General features: G+C 44.6%; 1 protein-coding gene across 1 annotated transcript in view; it reads right to left on the bottom strand.

Annotated features, from left to right (window-relative positions):
* SPEF2 (sperm flagellar 2) overlaps nucleotides 1–17,304 on the bottom strand; it is a 202,695-nt gene that overhangs the window by 34,481 nt on the left and 150,910 nt on the right. Inside the window, exons 26-29 of the mRNA XM_075540928.1 lie at nucleotides 15,142–15,292; nucleotides 10,659–10,790; nucleotides 8,975–9,113; nucleotides 5,115–5,344 (exon numbers count right to left, since the gene is read on the bottom strand). Of these exons, the coding sequence (XP_075397043.1) occupies nucleotides 5,115–5,344; nucleotides 8,975–9,113; nucleotides 10,659–10,790; nucleotides 15,142–15,292 (652 nt within the window). The remainder of the gene's footprint in view (nucleotides 1–5,114; nucleotides 5,345–8,974; nucleotides 9,114–10,658; nucleotides 10,791–15,141; nucleotides 15,293–17,304) is intronic.

Here is a 17,304-nt window from a genome sequence, read left to right as displayed (position 1 = left end):
GTTAAGTGATCAAGGGTCTCATCGATGGCTAGCCTCAGGCTGGCGGGGGCCCTTGCCCCCTCCCGGCCCTCCCGCTCCCCCAGGGGCTCGTGATTTCTGGGACATTGCTGGGTGATTTACTCCTCAGTAAATAGGGAGTGTTTACTATTTTGAAGGGCATTCTGATAAGCCTTTACTCTTTTTCACAGATTGTCTCATTTAACACAGTCTGTTACCTTTAAATGCGGTGAGTGATCTGTCGCATCGAATTCTCACAATTGATCATCCTCATCTTATAGTTTAGAATTGGCCTGACTAGTGTCGCCACGGCAGTTCCTGGGTGCTCATGACTGGGCACCTGGATGCCAGCTTCTCAGAGGCACCGTGGAAGAACCAGCCAGGAAAAACCAGACTCACTGCAGTCCAGTCTCGGATGACTCAGCTCCACCCTGTCTGTCGGACAGGGAGCAACTGCCACTGCGAGTTTCCGAGACTGAATCTCTTGGTCGGAGTAGAACGCTTCGTCTTCCTCTTGGGAAGCTGAGCGGAAGGGAGGGTTCCAGCGAGTGACCTTGGGGTTAGCAGTCCAATGCACACCGGCTCCTGAAGGTCATAGCCCTCAAGACCCTGGGGGAGGGGGGGCGCTCTTCCTCTCCACCTTGCACCTAACATGGGGTTGCCATGAATTGGAATGGACGCAACAACTTTGGATTCAAGGATTTGAGATTTGTGACTGCCTTTCATGATCTGAATCCCATTCAGTGGGAGGCGCTCACTCACTGAGAGAACCAAAGGGCACAGGGGCCCACAGTCCTCTTGGCGAGAATCCCTAGATTTGGCCACCTGGCAAGTTATTTGGGTTAATAGTGCCAGTGTTTATATTATGATCCCTCTCTAAGATACTTTTCTGTATTTCTTGGTTTGTGTAAATGTCAGACTAACTTGAGTAAAGCAAATCTCAGTTCAAAACATTTAGCTGCAAATATGTGATTCATATTTTTCTAATTTTTTTCATGGGGTCTTAGAATAATTCATAGAACTTTCCAGTTATCTCTTTCGGGATACGATCCAAGTGCCCTTTCTCCTGCCTCCCAGTGAAATTCAGAGGGTCTGCTCACCCTGCAGACAATCCATTCTGCTGGAGGACAATCCTTTCTCTACTTTTTGTGACCTCAGCAAGCCCTTTATAGCCAGTCCCCCACCCCTGCCCCAATGTGTGTCCTTTACCTGCCGCCTGAGACTTCACCACAAGCTACCTTTGTGTTCTTACCCCCTGCCCTGTGCTACAGCTGGCTTTTTCTGTTCCCTAGAAATATCAGAGGAGCCCTGGGGGTGCGGTCAGTGGTGATGCCTTGGACTGCTAACTGCAAGATCAGAAGTTCAAAACTACCAACTGCTCTGTGGGAAAAAGATGAGGCTTTCTCCTCCTATAAAGAGTTACAGTCTCAAACACCCACAAGGGCAGTTCTACCCGGTCCTGTAGGGTCTCCATGAGTCAGCTAGACTGAATGGCAGTGACCAGGAAATGGCATACTCATGAGTTTGGGGTTGATTCTGCCTTGTAGTGACCCTTTAGTAGAGAGACGACCTGCCCCTGGGGGCTTCCCCGGCTATAAAACTTCATGGAAGCAGACGGCCTCATATTGCTCTGCAGTGGTGAAACTACTGACTTTTTGAATAGCAACCAAGTGCTTCCCTATTGCACTACACTACAATCTGGGAGTCTCCTCCATTTTCCCTTTGCTGGGATGCCTTGCTCTCTGCTACTCTTCCCAAAGGCTCAATTCAGACTTCTCCCCTGGGTTATCTCTTATGACAACCACACAGGCAGCAAGCATCGTACTAATCATACTTCTAAATAATGACCCAATTCATGTAAAATAAGCTAATGTAATTAGGCATAATAGCTACTTCCTCTTTGAATTCCGTTAAAAACCGGGTAGCTGCATGAATCATCTTAACCACGATCACCTAGAGTTCTGAATGTGTGCCCTTGGCCTCTGAGATCAGTCACCCAACATAAGAAGGGTCTTCAAGTGGGGTTCAAAGGGTGGTCCTGGTCAGCTTATTAAAACAGGTCACAGCTCTGGAAGAAAAAGCAGAGTAAAGAGTCTGCTGGCTGCTGTTCTCCCCATATTACCTCTCAGCAGAGGCCTAACCAGTGAGGGACTGACTTAGAGAGCATCACACAGACACTGATGGGCTGACAAGGAGACGGAGTTCTCAGGGTTGAGTGGAGGCAGAGGAACACTGCTAAAGTGTTCTCGTTTGCCCAGTGCTTCTGAGCAAGGAAGGCTGTCCTCCTTCCTGGGCACTTGATGTTTGGAGACAAGGTGTAGCTACTCAGAGCATACTGCAGTACACAAAGGGAGTGTTTCTGTTTTGGATACTTTGAGTCCCTGAGGAACGGCATACTGGTGCTTTAATTTTAACAGTCATGTGTGTGTTTTTTTTCCTGGAAGCACTCTAGGGTAAATGCTGCATGTGTATATTAGGGAATGTGCGTCTCAGAACCTCTAGCTATATTTTTGGAGGACAATAAGAATAGCTTTTCTTGATAATACATACTGCTGTGTATTGTAATCTAAAAGGAGCCTTGGTGGTGTCGTGGGCTATGCACTTGGTGGTTGCTAACCACAAGGTCTGAGGTTGGAACCCAAGGGAGAAAGAGGAGGCTGTTTACTCCTCTAAAGAGTTAAAGTCTCAGAAACCCAAAGGAATCGTCCTTCATAATCCGATAGGGCCGCTATGAGTCAGAATTGACTGGCTGGCAGTAAGAGTGGGTAACTATAAATATGTAACTAATCATAATTATATAATAAAATATATAAGATATAATGAATATATGCAGCAATACCTGTGGAAATCAGCATACAAGGGAAAAGAGAAACAAACATTTCCCATTAAAAATGAGAGCTAGCAAAACAGTAAGACTGCTGCCTATAAAAGGCAGAACACTTTTGAGACCTGGAGAAATAAGGCAGTGTGATCAAGTTCTGGCTTTCATAGGTTTCTCTCTCTCTCTCTCTCTCTCTCTCTCTCTCTCTCTCTCTCTCTCTCTCTCTCTCTCTCTCTCTTTCTCTCTCACACACACACACAATCATACATTCCATGCATTTGATATTTTTCTTGGGACGTTAACGGAGTCAGCCTTCCTAACAGCCCCATGGAGTCATCGATGCCATTTTTACGGAGGTGCAAAGCGAGTGAGAGAGTGGTTAAGTCATTTCCCTAAGATTGTGGGCAGCCTCAGATTTGAAAAGTCCCATCCGATTCCAATCATGCCACTGTGGGGTTGTGATGGGCCAGCAGGGGATCAACACATATCAAAGGCATGCATAGGGCCTGCCCCATGGGGGGCATGGTACCGAAGTTGGGAAGCTGGCTACAGTTACATTTTCAAATGTATTCACTCAATCTCACTTTGTGCTGGCAGTGTGCTCTGGAAGGGATGCCTAGACCAGGGTGGGAACAAATGTCTTGCTAACTCATCACACATCGCTGCAAGCTGTTCAAAAATTCTAAAGTATGGGAGCTTGCTAGGTGGCAAGAAAAATTCAACCATTACCCAATGGTGCCATGGCATTTTGCATTATGATGTATAAGGCTATTGTGTGTGTGACAGCCATATCAACAAGCAGTACATTCTATTTCATTGCTACCTCCACCAAGGGCGATTTAGAATTATCACAAGTGCCAGAAATGGACACTAAGGAGTTGACTTAGGATGGCTGACTATAAGCATACACTCACTATATGATGCATCTCGCCCCCCAATTTTACACTAACTTTAGTAGGCGCTACTTTGAATTTTCAAGTGGCTTGACCAATACTCAGAAGAAAAATACTTAAACTTTTTTTTCCTTTTAGATTTTGGTACTAGCTGTTGAAAAGCAGCTAAAGGAGCCCTGGTGACCTCATGGCTGTGCATTGTTGGGCTGGGAAGCACAAGATCAGCAGTTTGAAACCACCAGCTGCTATGAGGGAGAAAGATGGGACTTTCCACTCCTGCAAAAAGTTACAGCCTCAGAATCTCAGAAACAGGGGTGGTTCTACGCTTTTCTATAGAGTCACTCTCCTCGTGCCCTGTACTCATGCCTCGGAGAGGGAGGGGTAAGTGCCGCTCACGTGCATCCGCTGAGCTGAGCCCTGCCAGGGGATGTGTCCTCTACCGGGTTCATTTTAAGGGAGCCTTCAGAAGCAGAGCACAGTAGCACCCTGAATAAGACGTGAGGTGTATGTCTGGAGATAACTTTTAAAAATTGAACAAAATATTATCATTATGAAAGTGGGATCATGCTAAGCCTAGACGAAAAAGCAGGTGAGTGTCCTCTAGGGAAAATAAGTGATTGTCTAATAAGGAGATGATGGCAGAAGATAAAATCAACCAGTTTGCAACAGGAAAATCCATTCCTGTTGAGAAGGGGCAGAGTTTGAAGCCTCAGAATTCAGACATGGGCCAATTGTTTAACTGCTGGTGACTTGGTGTCCAGACCTATGCCAGGAAATGGCTATCTGTAGTAACTGGGATGCTGAAGACCATCTGGCTGTGGGTAGAGCCTGGGACAAAGAGAGCCAGTGTGGATGCTGTAGAGCCATAGTGATACATTGTGAAGGGATGCTGTAGAGCCATAGTGATACATTGTGACGGGTACATTGTTCATGTACCTCTGAACAAGTTATTTAAGCGATTGAGCTAACAATGTGTCAAGAACGTACCTCGAGTCATTGTTAGTGACGCATCAAGGGACAGGGCCAATAGAAAAGGCACCGTCTCTGCCCTCTGTCCTCCCCTCACAGGAAGAAACCCGAATGCGTAATCCCAATGCCAAACCTAGATCAGAAGTGTGCACAAAGGCTGCCTCTCCATGGCCAAAGGCAACCACACTCAAATTTACCAGGTTGTCCCTCCAGGGGCTGGGGAGGACAGTGAAGAAGAGGAGCCAGAGTGGGGATCACCTCGTCTTCAGATTGTATGCTGCCTGAAGCAAATAGGCAGTAAAGTGGAACAAGGTCAGTGCTGTGGTAGTGTGATATACTCCACGGGGTTGATGTCACTTGTGGGCGAGTGATTATAATCTAGCTTACCATTAATCTTTCTTTTTTTTTTCCTTTGGGACAGTTGTTTCTCCTACCTTGAGGGGCTATGTCTAAGAACTGACTATGGAGACTCTCGAGTTGCTCGATAGTCAGCGTTCCGTCTTCTTCTGTTTCTACAGGTGGAGGACGTACTGGTGGTGGGGAATCCGGGAAGACTTTTATATCACCATTAATGAAGAAGTCTTCTTGGTTCAAATAGAGCTCATTCTGAATTTTTGTAGCTGTCTCAATGTGATAGCGAGCTACCTCCGTTAATTTTTTAACGCTATAAGAGGAAAAATAAGTATCTCCATTAAACATTTGTATGAGATCACTCGTGTTGACTTATAAGACATATATGCAAAATGAATACATTATACAGTTAAGTTAGACAGTTCAGTCTACATGTAGGAAAATTAATCTCTCTTTGAATCCTTTTTTGAAAAAAGTGGAGTATGAATAAATCTGTACTGATTAAAAACAAAATACATGCTTCTTATTAGACATGGTCTTTTCGATCATTTCTGATGTGGGTGAAAGCTGAGCAATGATGCAGGAAGACCCAGAAGAATGAATAGATTTGCCCAATTCTACCTAAAAATCTGGCTAGACCATACACTGGTACAGATAGGAACCAGAAGCACAGGGAATCCAGGACAGATGATCCCTTCAGGACCAGTGCTGAGAGTGGTGATACCAGAGGGTAGAGGGAAAGTGGCGTAGAAAGGGGGAACCTATTACAAGGATCTATAGATAACCTCCTCTCTGGGGGATGAACAACAGAAAAGTGGGTGAAGGGAGATGTCAGACAGTGTAAGATGTGACAAAATATTAGTAATTTATAAATTATCAAGGGTTCATGAGGGAGGGGGGAGCAGGGAGGGAGGGAGAAAAGTGAGGAGTTGATACCAGGGGCTTAAGTGGAGAGTAAATGTTTTGAGAATGATGAGGGCAATGGATGTACAAATGTGCTTGACACAATGGATGGATGCGTGGATTGTGATAAGGGTTGTATAAGCCCCCAATAAAATGATTAAAAAACCAAAAGGATGAATGGATTTGAACATGGCAATGGCGAAGCACCTCGAAAGGACAGACACACCTGCCTCGGAGAAGCGCCGCCAGGAAGCTCCTTTCCAAACAAGCTTGGTGAGACCTAGTCTCACGTACTCTGGGGATCTTGTCAGGATAGACCAGCCCTTGGGAAAAGACACCGTACTCGGTACCATAGAGAGTCCACAAAAACATGGAAGGTGCTAAAGGGCATGAAGTGACACAGTGGCTGCACCAATGGCCCCCAACATCACCATCGTGAGGCTGGTGCAGGGCCAGGCAGTGTTCCCTTCGCTTGTGCACCGGTCTCTAGGAGTCAGAGGTGACTTCCAGCACCTATCAACAGCAGCAGTTTACATGCAGCACGACCCAAGGCTCAGCAGAAAGATGACACTGTTTACTCCCATGAAGCTTGTGCATCTCAGGGACCTGCAGGGTCAGTTCTCCTGTGTCCTGTAGGCTCATGAGGGGCTAGAATGGACTCCACAATGTGTTTGGTTTGGTTTGTGATTTTAAAAAAAAGGGAACCTAGTAAATATGGCTTTATTTAAAAAAAATTTTTTAGCAGTTGTATCGGTTTATAATTCACATATCAGGCACTTCAATGGTTCTATCATAGTCCAGAGTTGCATAATCACCACCACAGTCAATTCTAGGACATTTGCTTCTTTCTTGTACTCATTGTTGCTCACTCTCCATTTCCCCCAACCTCCCTTGCCATTAATCCAGTTATTATCGCTATACATTTACCTATCCTGAATTTCATGTACAGTAACCACCCCCACCCCCAGCCAAATCAAACCAAACCAAACTCCCTGGCACCGAGTTGATGTGGACACATAGCTCCCCTGTAGGACATAGACTTGCCCTGTGGTTATCTGAGACAGCTGAAGAAATGAGGCAGGAGGCAGAAAGCGTCCTCTTTCTCCCAGAGAGCGGGGCGGGGGGGGGGGGGGGGGTAGGGAGAGAAGGTGGGGGGGGGGCGTTTGGGTTGCTGGCCTTGCCATAAGCAGCCCAGTGGGGAACTCACTTTACCACCCGGGGCTCCTAGGGATCAGAGTTGCTGGTAGAATACACTGTTAGAATAAACGTGTAGTTGGGACTGGGATACATCAAAGAGTGAAGCAGATTTGTTAAAGTATTTTAGAAGAGTGGATTTTCTCTGAATTTATGTCAAAGGAGGAGGCCTGGTGGCAGTTCAAAGCCACCAGCCACTCTGAGGGAGAAAGATGAGGCTTTCTATTCGCACGAAGATTTATAGCTTCAGAAACCCACAGGCACGGTGCTCCTCGGTCCTAGAGGATCCTATGAGTTGGAACCAACTTGGTGGCACTGAGTTATTTCCTTCTCTTCTTTCTTTTATGCTACAGAGTTTGATGTTGCCTAAGGCACAGTTTAGTCTCAGAATGGGCTCTGGTGCACAAAAATCCACTGAAGTTGCTTTGCTCCACAAAAAGTAAAAGGTGCTAACCAGATGCTGTGGCTATAACAGCAACATGCAGCGATAGTTGGGAACCACTGTGCTGTAGTAGAAAGACTGGGAGTAGCTAAGCTCTCATTCTAGGACATTCTTTAGGGCCAGGTACTTGGGGCCTCTCTTAAACTCTCTGAATTTTGTTTTATTTTTTACAGGGATGACGATAAACAACACACCATTTCCTTATCTTAAGGTTGCTAATATGAATGACTTTAAACTGTATGGACAATGGTTGTTGTGGCCCTAATTACTGAAACAACATTTCAAAGACCCAAAAGATATACAAATAAGGACGGACATCAATTTTACTTGTGTTCATATGAGTCAAATAGCACTGCGTTGAAGATTCTTGTTCATAGAATAAAAGATTGATTCTCATGGGAAAATGCATATTTAATATGCTTTTATATCATCCAGGAACATTAAATTATTCATACACTGAAAGTGAAAAATAGGGCTAGGTGATTTCTTTTAAAAGCTACCTTTGACTTCAATCCCAGCATGCTGTCTTTGTGAGTGTTCAGATAGCATGCATTATCTAATTAGGGTGAGCATGACAGTGGCCTTGTGCTGGGGACTGTGGGCAGGGCATTAGATAGATAAGAACAGGAGGAAGGCGGGACTACACAAGTAGACTTCAACCATCATTAGGATTTTACAACAGATATGCGCCACCTGGTGGAAGGTAACCAAGGGTTATGGACCCCAGAAACCAAACCAAACCAAACCAAACCAAACTTACTGCTATTGAATGGATTTCTAATCATTGTTTCAAGAAAGGGAGGCGGGGAAATGCCAGGGAAAGGATTTGCAATTCAAAGCTATGTGATAGCTCTTTGTTTTGTTTGTATCACCAAAGAGTTTTCCTTTATAACAAGGGAACACGATCCCCACATCCCAAGGTGTTCCTTTGTTGTGGTGCTGAGAGTATCCAGTTTCAGAGAGTGGAGAGATACATATGCACAGCATCAATAAATAGATGCAGCACACATCTGAGTACAACTGATCAAAATAAGAAGCATTTGCACTTGATAGCCATGTGGATGTCAGGCATCGAATCTAAGCCGCTAGATCTATTCTCATCTGTGAGGAGGAGGAGGAGGAGTAACTGGTGCCTATTTAGTAACTCCTTATCTAGAATTCCTCGCAGCCCAGGGATAGTTTTGCTCTTTTGAGGGGAGCATGCAGAGGATGAGTTTTATGGTTGGAAAAGATTCAACAGAAAATGGGATAATGCTTGTGGCCACTGTTCACAGCTGTGATCTCCTGAAAGGTTGACATTCATATCTGTACAGTTACATCCGTGAAACTTTTAATAGTCTAACAATGTTGCTACTCCAGAATTACCAAGGCATATTTCTCAAAACCATGCATGCAGTATTTTACCTGGCCATTTCACCCAGGTACCTCTCACCAATCCACCTTTCCATGAGTTTATATACGTCTACCACCTTTGTTACGAGATCCTCAAGGAAAGCCAATGCTTTTGTCTTTATCAATTCCAGTCGAAACTGCGTGGCTATCTCTGTTTTGAAAGATAGAAAAAGAGATTTTTAATGTGTTATATGTACATTCGTTTTCTGGTAGATTGAATTCGATTTCAAACTGATTGTGTCAGTGAAGTTGAAGGAGGCGCATTTACTTTACGATACCAGCATGATGTTAGGGGACTTCGGGCTGGTTCCAACTCCTTCCGACCATCTACACAACAGAACCAAGCACGGTGGCCTTTTTCAGGGCCTGGTCTCTGCTGATAACAAGTTCAAAGTACATGAGGCAAAATCTCACCATCATCTCTTTCCAAGGAGTAATCTAACTTGACTTCTTCGAGGACATGTTTGTTATTCTAGTGCTCCACCATATTGCTAGGATTCTTCACCAACTCTGTAATCCAGATATATCCATTCTTCTTTATTCCTCTTCCAGCTTCCACGGGCGTATGACGGGACTCAAAAATACCATGTCTCGGGTCACCCAGGACGTCATTGCTCTTTCACACTTCAAAGTGGCTTCGTAGCAGGCCAGTCCAATAAGTAAGGCCACTTGATTTCCTGACTGATGCTTCCATGGGCACTGATTGTGGAGCCCAGTGAAATGACAGACATGACCACGTCCATCTTTTCTCCATTTATCGTGAGGTTGTCTACGAGTCCAGTGTGTGTGGGGGGGTTGTTTCTACGGTGCTGAGGTGTAACCCATCCTGGAGTCTGTCATCTTCGATCGCCGTTAATCCGGGTTTCGTGTTCTCTTTGCTTTCAGGAAGTAAGGTGTGTCACCTGCGTACTGAAACTGGGAATGAGTCTCCCTCCAGCTACGTTCATATGGTCCACTTTCTTGGATTATTAGCTCAGCAGACAGATAGCACACATATGGAAAGGATACAACCCTGACACACATCTCTCCTGATTCGAAACCCTTCAGAATGACTGCCTGTTGGTATGCATACAAGTTGCGCATGAACACAATGAAGTGTTCTGGAAATGACATTCTTCACAACGTCATCTCTGGTATGCTATGATGCATAAAATGGAATGCCTATACATTGCTGTTTGCAGAGAGGAAGACGCTTCAACAATAAAGATGCACCATTCTCTCTTCTATGAATAATATTTCCAAGAACCTACTTTCAGACATTCTGCTATCTAAATGATCACTATAATATAAAACTAGCTCCAATGCCTTTGGGGACCTGGAAAAAATCCCCCCAGTCCCCTAGCATTCTCTCTTTGTTTCTATTGTTTGAGATTTTAATTACTGGTGTCCTCTCTTAAAACCTTTCCAAGTTCTCTTGGCGTCTTTTCAAGGTACTGGCAGACAGGCAAATTGGGACTGCTACTAGCGGATGCCAGCCTGTCTGACTCTTAAATCTGTGAAATCTGTCTGTCAAATCCAGCGCTGGCCCCCGTTTAGCAGATGAAAACACTTCAACCAAAGCGCCCTCCTTTTCTGTTTGCTTTATGATCTAGGGACATTGTATGAGGTAACTGGTGAGATCGTTGTGGGCTATTTTCTTATGGCTCTATTTTTGTAATGAAAAGCACCATTTTAATTCCCCCCCCCCAACTGTTACCTTCAAATTGCAGGGCGGTCAAATGTTCTTCCTTTATTTTGAGTCTCAGTTCGTTTCTCTTTTCTATTTCAGCCATTTCCTCTGGGGTTGTTGGTACTACGGGAGAGGTTTCTGCAGCAGGTGGTGATTTGCCTGAACGGGTAATGAAACATGCTAAGTAAACGGCCAACACTTAAGCGCTTGCGCACACCATCTTTGGACCAAACGGGTCCACCGTCTATAGCGTTCTCCAGCCATAGTTGTTTGGAAGCTAGAAACCCTGCTTTGTCACAGTAAGGGTAGAATGCTGACAGTCCCACCTTCTTCCAGGTGGTATCTTATCTCTGTGTAGAATAAGGGAGGAAGGAGGTAGCAGCAAGTGCAGAGAGAGGATTATGGAGTTAGCCAATGTAGAGAAGATGTCATTAGCCACTGGCAGAAGATAGCTTGTTATTACCAATGTTTCCCAGGTCTCCACCAGGAAGAAGTCAGAGAGCAACCTCAGAAAGATATGACTGAAATATGATTCATATGCATGAGCTGTAGCCTACCCAATTATGTTAATCAGTGCTGCAGTGCAAGCACATTAATGATGACCTAAGACAGTGCTCTCAACCCTCCTCAGGGCGCGACCCTTTAATACAGTTCCCCATGTTGTGGTGCCTCCCCCCAAACAAAATTATTCTCATTGCTACTTCATGACTGTGATTTTGCTACTGTTAGGAATTGGGTGACCCCTGTGAGTCGTTCACCCCCAAAGGGGTCATGACCCACAGTTTGAGAACCGCTGAAATAAGAGCCTTAGAAAAGAAGAATTTGTCCAGCATTTGCCTGAGGAGTTGATGCTGGAAATGGTCGCGAGATCCTAGGGGTAAGACCTGATTTATAACATCCTGCTCAATTCAACAATATTCTTCTGGAGAGTCTGACTTCAAAGTGTTTGTCCTCCCACCGGGAGGGGATGCTAAACAACGACTTTAGGGAACCTATGGGGACAACGGCCAGAATTTATTTTTCTGAGTAAGCACCATGATGATTGTGGAAGCTGACATTGCAGGCAGCGTGGCATTCAGGGACTACAACAGAAGGACTTACCAGAGAGGCTGGGGTCATTGGACCTTGGTGGGTCACCCCTGGCTTGGCCGGTCCAATGGAAATGCTTCCAGCATCACCATATATTTAGTACCTTGATGCCCACCTTACAAGTTTTGATTTGCTGGGCAGGGATCTGCACTAGGAAGAATTGATCCAGGTGCCCCCTGGCACCAATTCTGACACAGAGCACAACCCATTGGGAGATTGAACTGTGTAGTGCAACAGCTCATGGGTTGCGGCTCAAGGCGGAAATGTCCACAGGGCTGTGTCATTGGGAAAACTGGTGATGTCATCGGTGCAATTGCCTTATGCCCCAGGGGGAAGAGGGACAGTGTTGCACTGCTTTGGTACTATGGGTTTTTGGTTTTGTTTCCTGGCCTTCGGCTTTTTTCCCCCCTTAATTTTTTTCTGTTTGTTTGCCTGTGTGTTTGTTGCTATTATTGGTGGTGTTTTTGTTTATGGCCACCAAAGTAAACCTGAGTTGTGCATATCTCATGGGCATGCAGATGGATTCTGGGCTCCTACTTATGTCTAGCCTCAATGCAGGAACAGTTAGTTCTGATAACCTGGCCCTGCTCAATACTCACTTTCATGAAATGATCACTGAAGATAAGAGGACTACAGCAAAGTGTGGTGACGAAAGTAGATGGTGCCCGGCTTTCAATCAGAATACTGTCTGGGTCTTAAAAGGCTTGTATGCAAACAAGCAGCCATCTAACCTCAGAATCAACTAAGTCCACATGGAAGAAGCACATCAGCTTGAGTGATCCAAAAATGATAACAAAATTCAAATACGACAAAGGGAAAAGTATCAGAGCTAAAATCTAAACACCTAATTGGGAGACGTCTATGGAGGACAGTGGGAGCCCCAAACCCATCTGCAGAGTAACTGGTCAGATGAAGCCACTGGCAGATTCCCCACTAGCCGCAGATAAGGGTCTGGAACAGCCTTACTGTCAGGAAGAGGTCATGGTAATCTTAATTATGCTGGATCCAACTTGATACTTGGCCAGCTGACCTCCCCTACTGACCCGACCTGAATTTGTTCCAGGTGCAAATATCTTTTGTGTGTTCCATGACAAAAACTTCTTTCTCTGGCTTTTTAAATACTGAAGTTTTTTCCCCTTACTCATTTTAATTTTTATATTATTATTTTATCTTTACTGTTTTATTTCAATTTTTATTGTTTCTATTGTTTTTTGTTTCCAGTTTGTGAAGCACAGAAGGAGTGGATGCATAGAGATAATAGCTGCTGCATGGGGATGTGGGGTTAAAGGGGTGGGGGGAGATAATGAAGGTCAAGGGATTTGAGGAGTAATCAATGAAGGCGGAGCAGGGAGGGACCACTAGAACGGATTGTGATTACACAACTCATTTCAAAAGCGATTTAACCATTGGGGGGAGTGGTAGTGGTGGTGGTGGTGGTGGTAATGTTCTAAAATTGATTGTGGCAATGATTGTACAATTCTTCTGGATATGATTGAACCATCAAACTATTGACTTGTATGCTATATGGATTAGGTGCCAATAAAAGTGAAAAAGAGACATCATTGTAAAGAAATAAATCACAGTAAGATATACTCATTGCAATAATAAATGTATGGGCATGTTGCAGATGAAAGAGTTTAATTTCTTCGGATTTCTGTGGTTTGCCATCTGTAAAATGAAGGGGTTGGATATCACCAGTTATTCCACTGAGGTACACTGAAGCATTTCCCTCCAATGCTGCATATTTGCTTTATCATTAGCATCTGTGATGATGTACTGAAGTTCTTTGCTGCTGTTCTATTCTCCCCTTTGCTTCAAGTGTCACGAACCTCTCAGATCCCTCCTTTCTAGCACTTTCTCTCGGTCACTCCCACCATCCTTCCTGTGCTTCCTCTGCCCACCAAGAGGTGTGATGGCTGACTGCATGCTACATCTGGGAAGCCTTCCTCTATTGCTCCAGCTGCAAGGAAGTGACCTTGCTACCAAGGTCACCTTTACCCTTTTTGCTTTCACCTTTGCTGTGAAAGAACAACAACTGGTCAAATGTTTCTCTCTGCCTCTAGAGGGTGGCCACGACTTCTGTTTGTTGTATTGAGTTTTGGTAAATGTTACTATTAATACTGGTATTCACGAAGGAGTCTCTTAATGGTTAGTGCACTCTGCTGCTCAGCGAAAGGCTGGCAGCTCCAGTCCCCTCCGAGGCAGTGGGGGAAAGAGCCCAGGGGATACAACTGATAGAGCAGCCATGAAAAATGCTATGGAACACGAGTCTACTTTGACACACGTGAGGCTGTTAAGTGGAGTCCACTCCATGGCGAACGGTGACGACGCTGATTGTGACCTTAGTGCCCATCGTAGCGCATCTCACAAGCAGATTTCTAAGGAATACATGCACGGTTGACCAGTGGAGGGCCTTTCTTCTCTTCCTTTTCTGCCTCGGGGCACTTCACAAAACAGAGCAATGGAAGAATTTAGAAGGGAGGGGACTACTCCGTCAGATGGTCCCTAAGGTAAGTCAGGGTGGGAGAATCTCTCTCGGTTTGAGCTTTATTTACTTGCTCTTTGACCATGCCTCTGGGCAGAGATTCAGGTGAGAAACCACCAAGAAAGAACGAATTAAAAGGACTTACTTGCAAATTTCTCTGGGCGACTACAGCAAGTGGCAGCAAATTTGAACATCATCTTCCAGTTGCCGGTCTCAATTTACTGTTCCTTTAGCGTGCTCAGAACTCTCTTTGGAGTGCGTTCTAGCTGGATGTACTTAGATATTTGGATATACAAGTTGGGTGGGAGTGATATGCAATATGATTTACCAATTAATATGGCAGACTCAGAGGAGCCTGGGCCCCGCATTTCAATGAGGCTGCAAATGAAGACAGCTGTATCAGTGTGGCAGAAGCAGTGAATTCAGACCCAACTGGGATTCGCAAAATGTGGGTGTACGCGGACAGGAAAAAAATCATGGGTGGAGGCACTGGATAGGAGACTGGAAAGAGGCTTTCAGGAGCCTGATGCTGTACACTGGATTATTGCCACAACTTCAGCGAGTGACACACATTCGAAACAGAGAGGTGAGCTGCTGTCTTTGAATAGGGCACCATTGTTTCAACTCTGCCTACCAAGAAGTTTGATTGCTATGCAGTGTGGATAGTGCTTTTGTTTTCTAAGAGGGAGATTATATTTCTAGCAGGATATCAACCTGCGATTTTTCCCATTCCAGCCATCATTCTGATACACATTTCACAAAATTGGACCTGCACTGATTCCTCTTCTTGAGCTATGACTGAACTAAGAAGAACTGGGTTGAAGTCTTGATTTCAACCCTGTGGCTTATCGGCAGCCCCTGTATCAGGTTAAGTACTTGTTCATACCAAGGTGACCTCAAAGCATCAGTGGTGGTGGGTGCTGAAAGCATCTATACCTTTAGGTTTCTTCTCAACAGCTTTTTGTTTCTTGGGTGGTTCCTTTTTGGGCTTTTTGGCCCCGCTTGTCGGGGCAGATTTTTCTCTTGCTTCCACTTGCTGGCTTTCTTTTTCTTCCTCCATGAGCTTCTGGTGAACTTCAGCAGCGACCTGGTTGTGTAATCGCAAGCAATCAGTTAATGCAGCATGTATGAAATATGATAACCACTTAGATTTAGTCATAGCCAGATCTCATTGAAACTTCATTCCACAGGAAATAACCAGTCTGTACCAGAATCCAGTCTGATTTATTATTTAAGTAGAAGCCTGGCTCTCTCCCAACATCAGTTTCCCCACAGCCAACTGTGTGAAGGCTGCTCCCTCCCTCCCATCCTCACACAAAGCACCTTGCATTCTCTCATGGCCCCTTACTTTTCCATCAGTGGGCCATAGCTCTGTGGTAATGCAAACATTCCTCTTTTGAAAGCTCAGATCCATATGGGTTTATTCTCTCTACTGCCCTATGCCAGCTATTCTCAACTATTTTTTTCATTGTTTACATCTTACAAAGTGATCACTCTATGTCCTGTGAAAACTCTATTCTTCTATTGACTTGATGGTTAGCCAAAATTTTGCACTTACATCAACAATAGAAACCCCAACCAAAAACTATTATTTGACTATTTTTTCACATTAACAATGTACATCTGGCAATAACAAACATTAGGGTGCAAGGTTAGAGTCGTCCTGGCTGTGATAGATGAGGTAAGGTGATGTGTTAACTTGGCTGGGCCATGCATCTCAGTGGTTTGGTCTGGACTATGATTTTCATGGCTGGGCCATGATTCTCAGGTATGTGATAATGAAATTTGGCCGTTATATAAAGATATAGCCACCATTCATCTTGCGATTTGATATGTTATCCAATGGTGCATACTACTGTATTCACATAATGACCTGGTCTCTGTAATTTAACCAGGTCACTAAATGAGAAGTCAGTGTGTTTGTGTATGTACTGACGTAGAACTGTTCTTCTTACGTAAAAAGAGTAAGATGATGATGAGGATGAGGATGATTTTGCACTCTTCTTTCGCCAGAACCAATTGTTGCGAGCACCTGCTCTATTGAGGAGCCCCGGTGGTGGAGGGGGTTATTCATTGGGCTGCTCACCCCAAGGTCAGTAGTTGGAAATCCCTGGCTGCTCTGGGAGAGAAGGATTGAGGCTTCCAAAGTCTGGAGTTACAGTCTCACAAACCCGCAGGGGCCGTGCTACTCCGTCCTATGGAGTCAGAATGAGTTGCAATGGGCTAGATCACAGTCATTTCTGCTTTGTATACAATCTGTATATGTGCCAACCGTTAGTTCACTCACTAAAACTTCAGTTACGAAACTGGTGAAGAAATGAAGGGTTGTGTCCTGGTGTTATTCTGGGTTCATGGAGTGAGGGGACACTAAAAAAAGATGTAGAAAACAGAGGTGAACGATTGATCGAGGTGAAGGATGACTAAGACACACGTTCGACCTTTAAGAAGCTTACAGCTTCTTACAGATCCAAGAGATAAGTTAATATCGCCTCCTCTTTCTCTGAATTCTCGCCGCAGTTGATGTTGCTTGGACCAGCTCATAATTGTCCCCAGCTGCTCTATGAATGTTTAAAGCTTACTCTAACCTCTAACTGGGCTTTGACAGTCCCTAGAGTCGAGCCAGCCCTACTTCTTGTATTCTTTATATGCTGAACTTATAGAGGATACCCTGAAATGAATGCTTATTAGCTGATGGCATTTCTTTTACAATAATAATCATCCTCTCCTAAAAGTATTCACACCCGACCTCATCCCAAGCAGAGCCTGGGAGGGACAGAGAAAGGCTTCAGACAGTAAGCTAGCTTTCTACGAGATAGCCTTTTGACTCAAATGGAGTTCGTGTTATAGACTGTACTTGCAAGTTCTTGGTAAAGCTGAAGGCGGCCTTGTTAACATTCTCTCCTAAATTGCAAGTAATTCATTTTTGAATCGGTGCTTGCAAAACACAAGTTAGCAATTTCCCTTAAGATTGTAGTTTTCTATTTTGTAAACAACCTTGTGATGGGGATGGGATGAGGATAATTACCATCAACTTCATTTTGCTGGGCCGCCTGCCTCAAAGACCTCGGGGGTTCTTTCAAAAATTAACACAATTCAAAA

Source organism: Tenrec ecaudatus, chromosome 2 (assembly GCF_050624435.1).
Source record: "Tenrec ecaudatus isolate mTenEca1 chromosome 2, mTenEca1.hap1, whole genome shotgun sequence".
NCBI lineage: Eukaryota > Metazoa > Chordata > Mammalia > Afrosoricida > Tenrecidae > Tenrec > Tenrec ecaudatus.
Note: the sequence above shows the minus strand (reverse complement) of the source record. Positions and strands in the feature narration are given on the sequence as shown.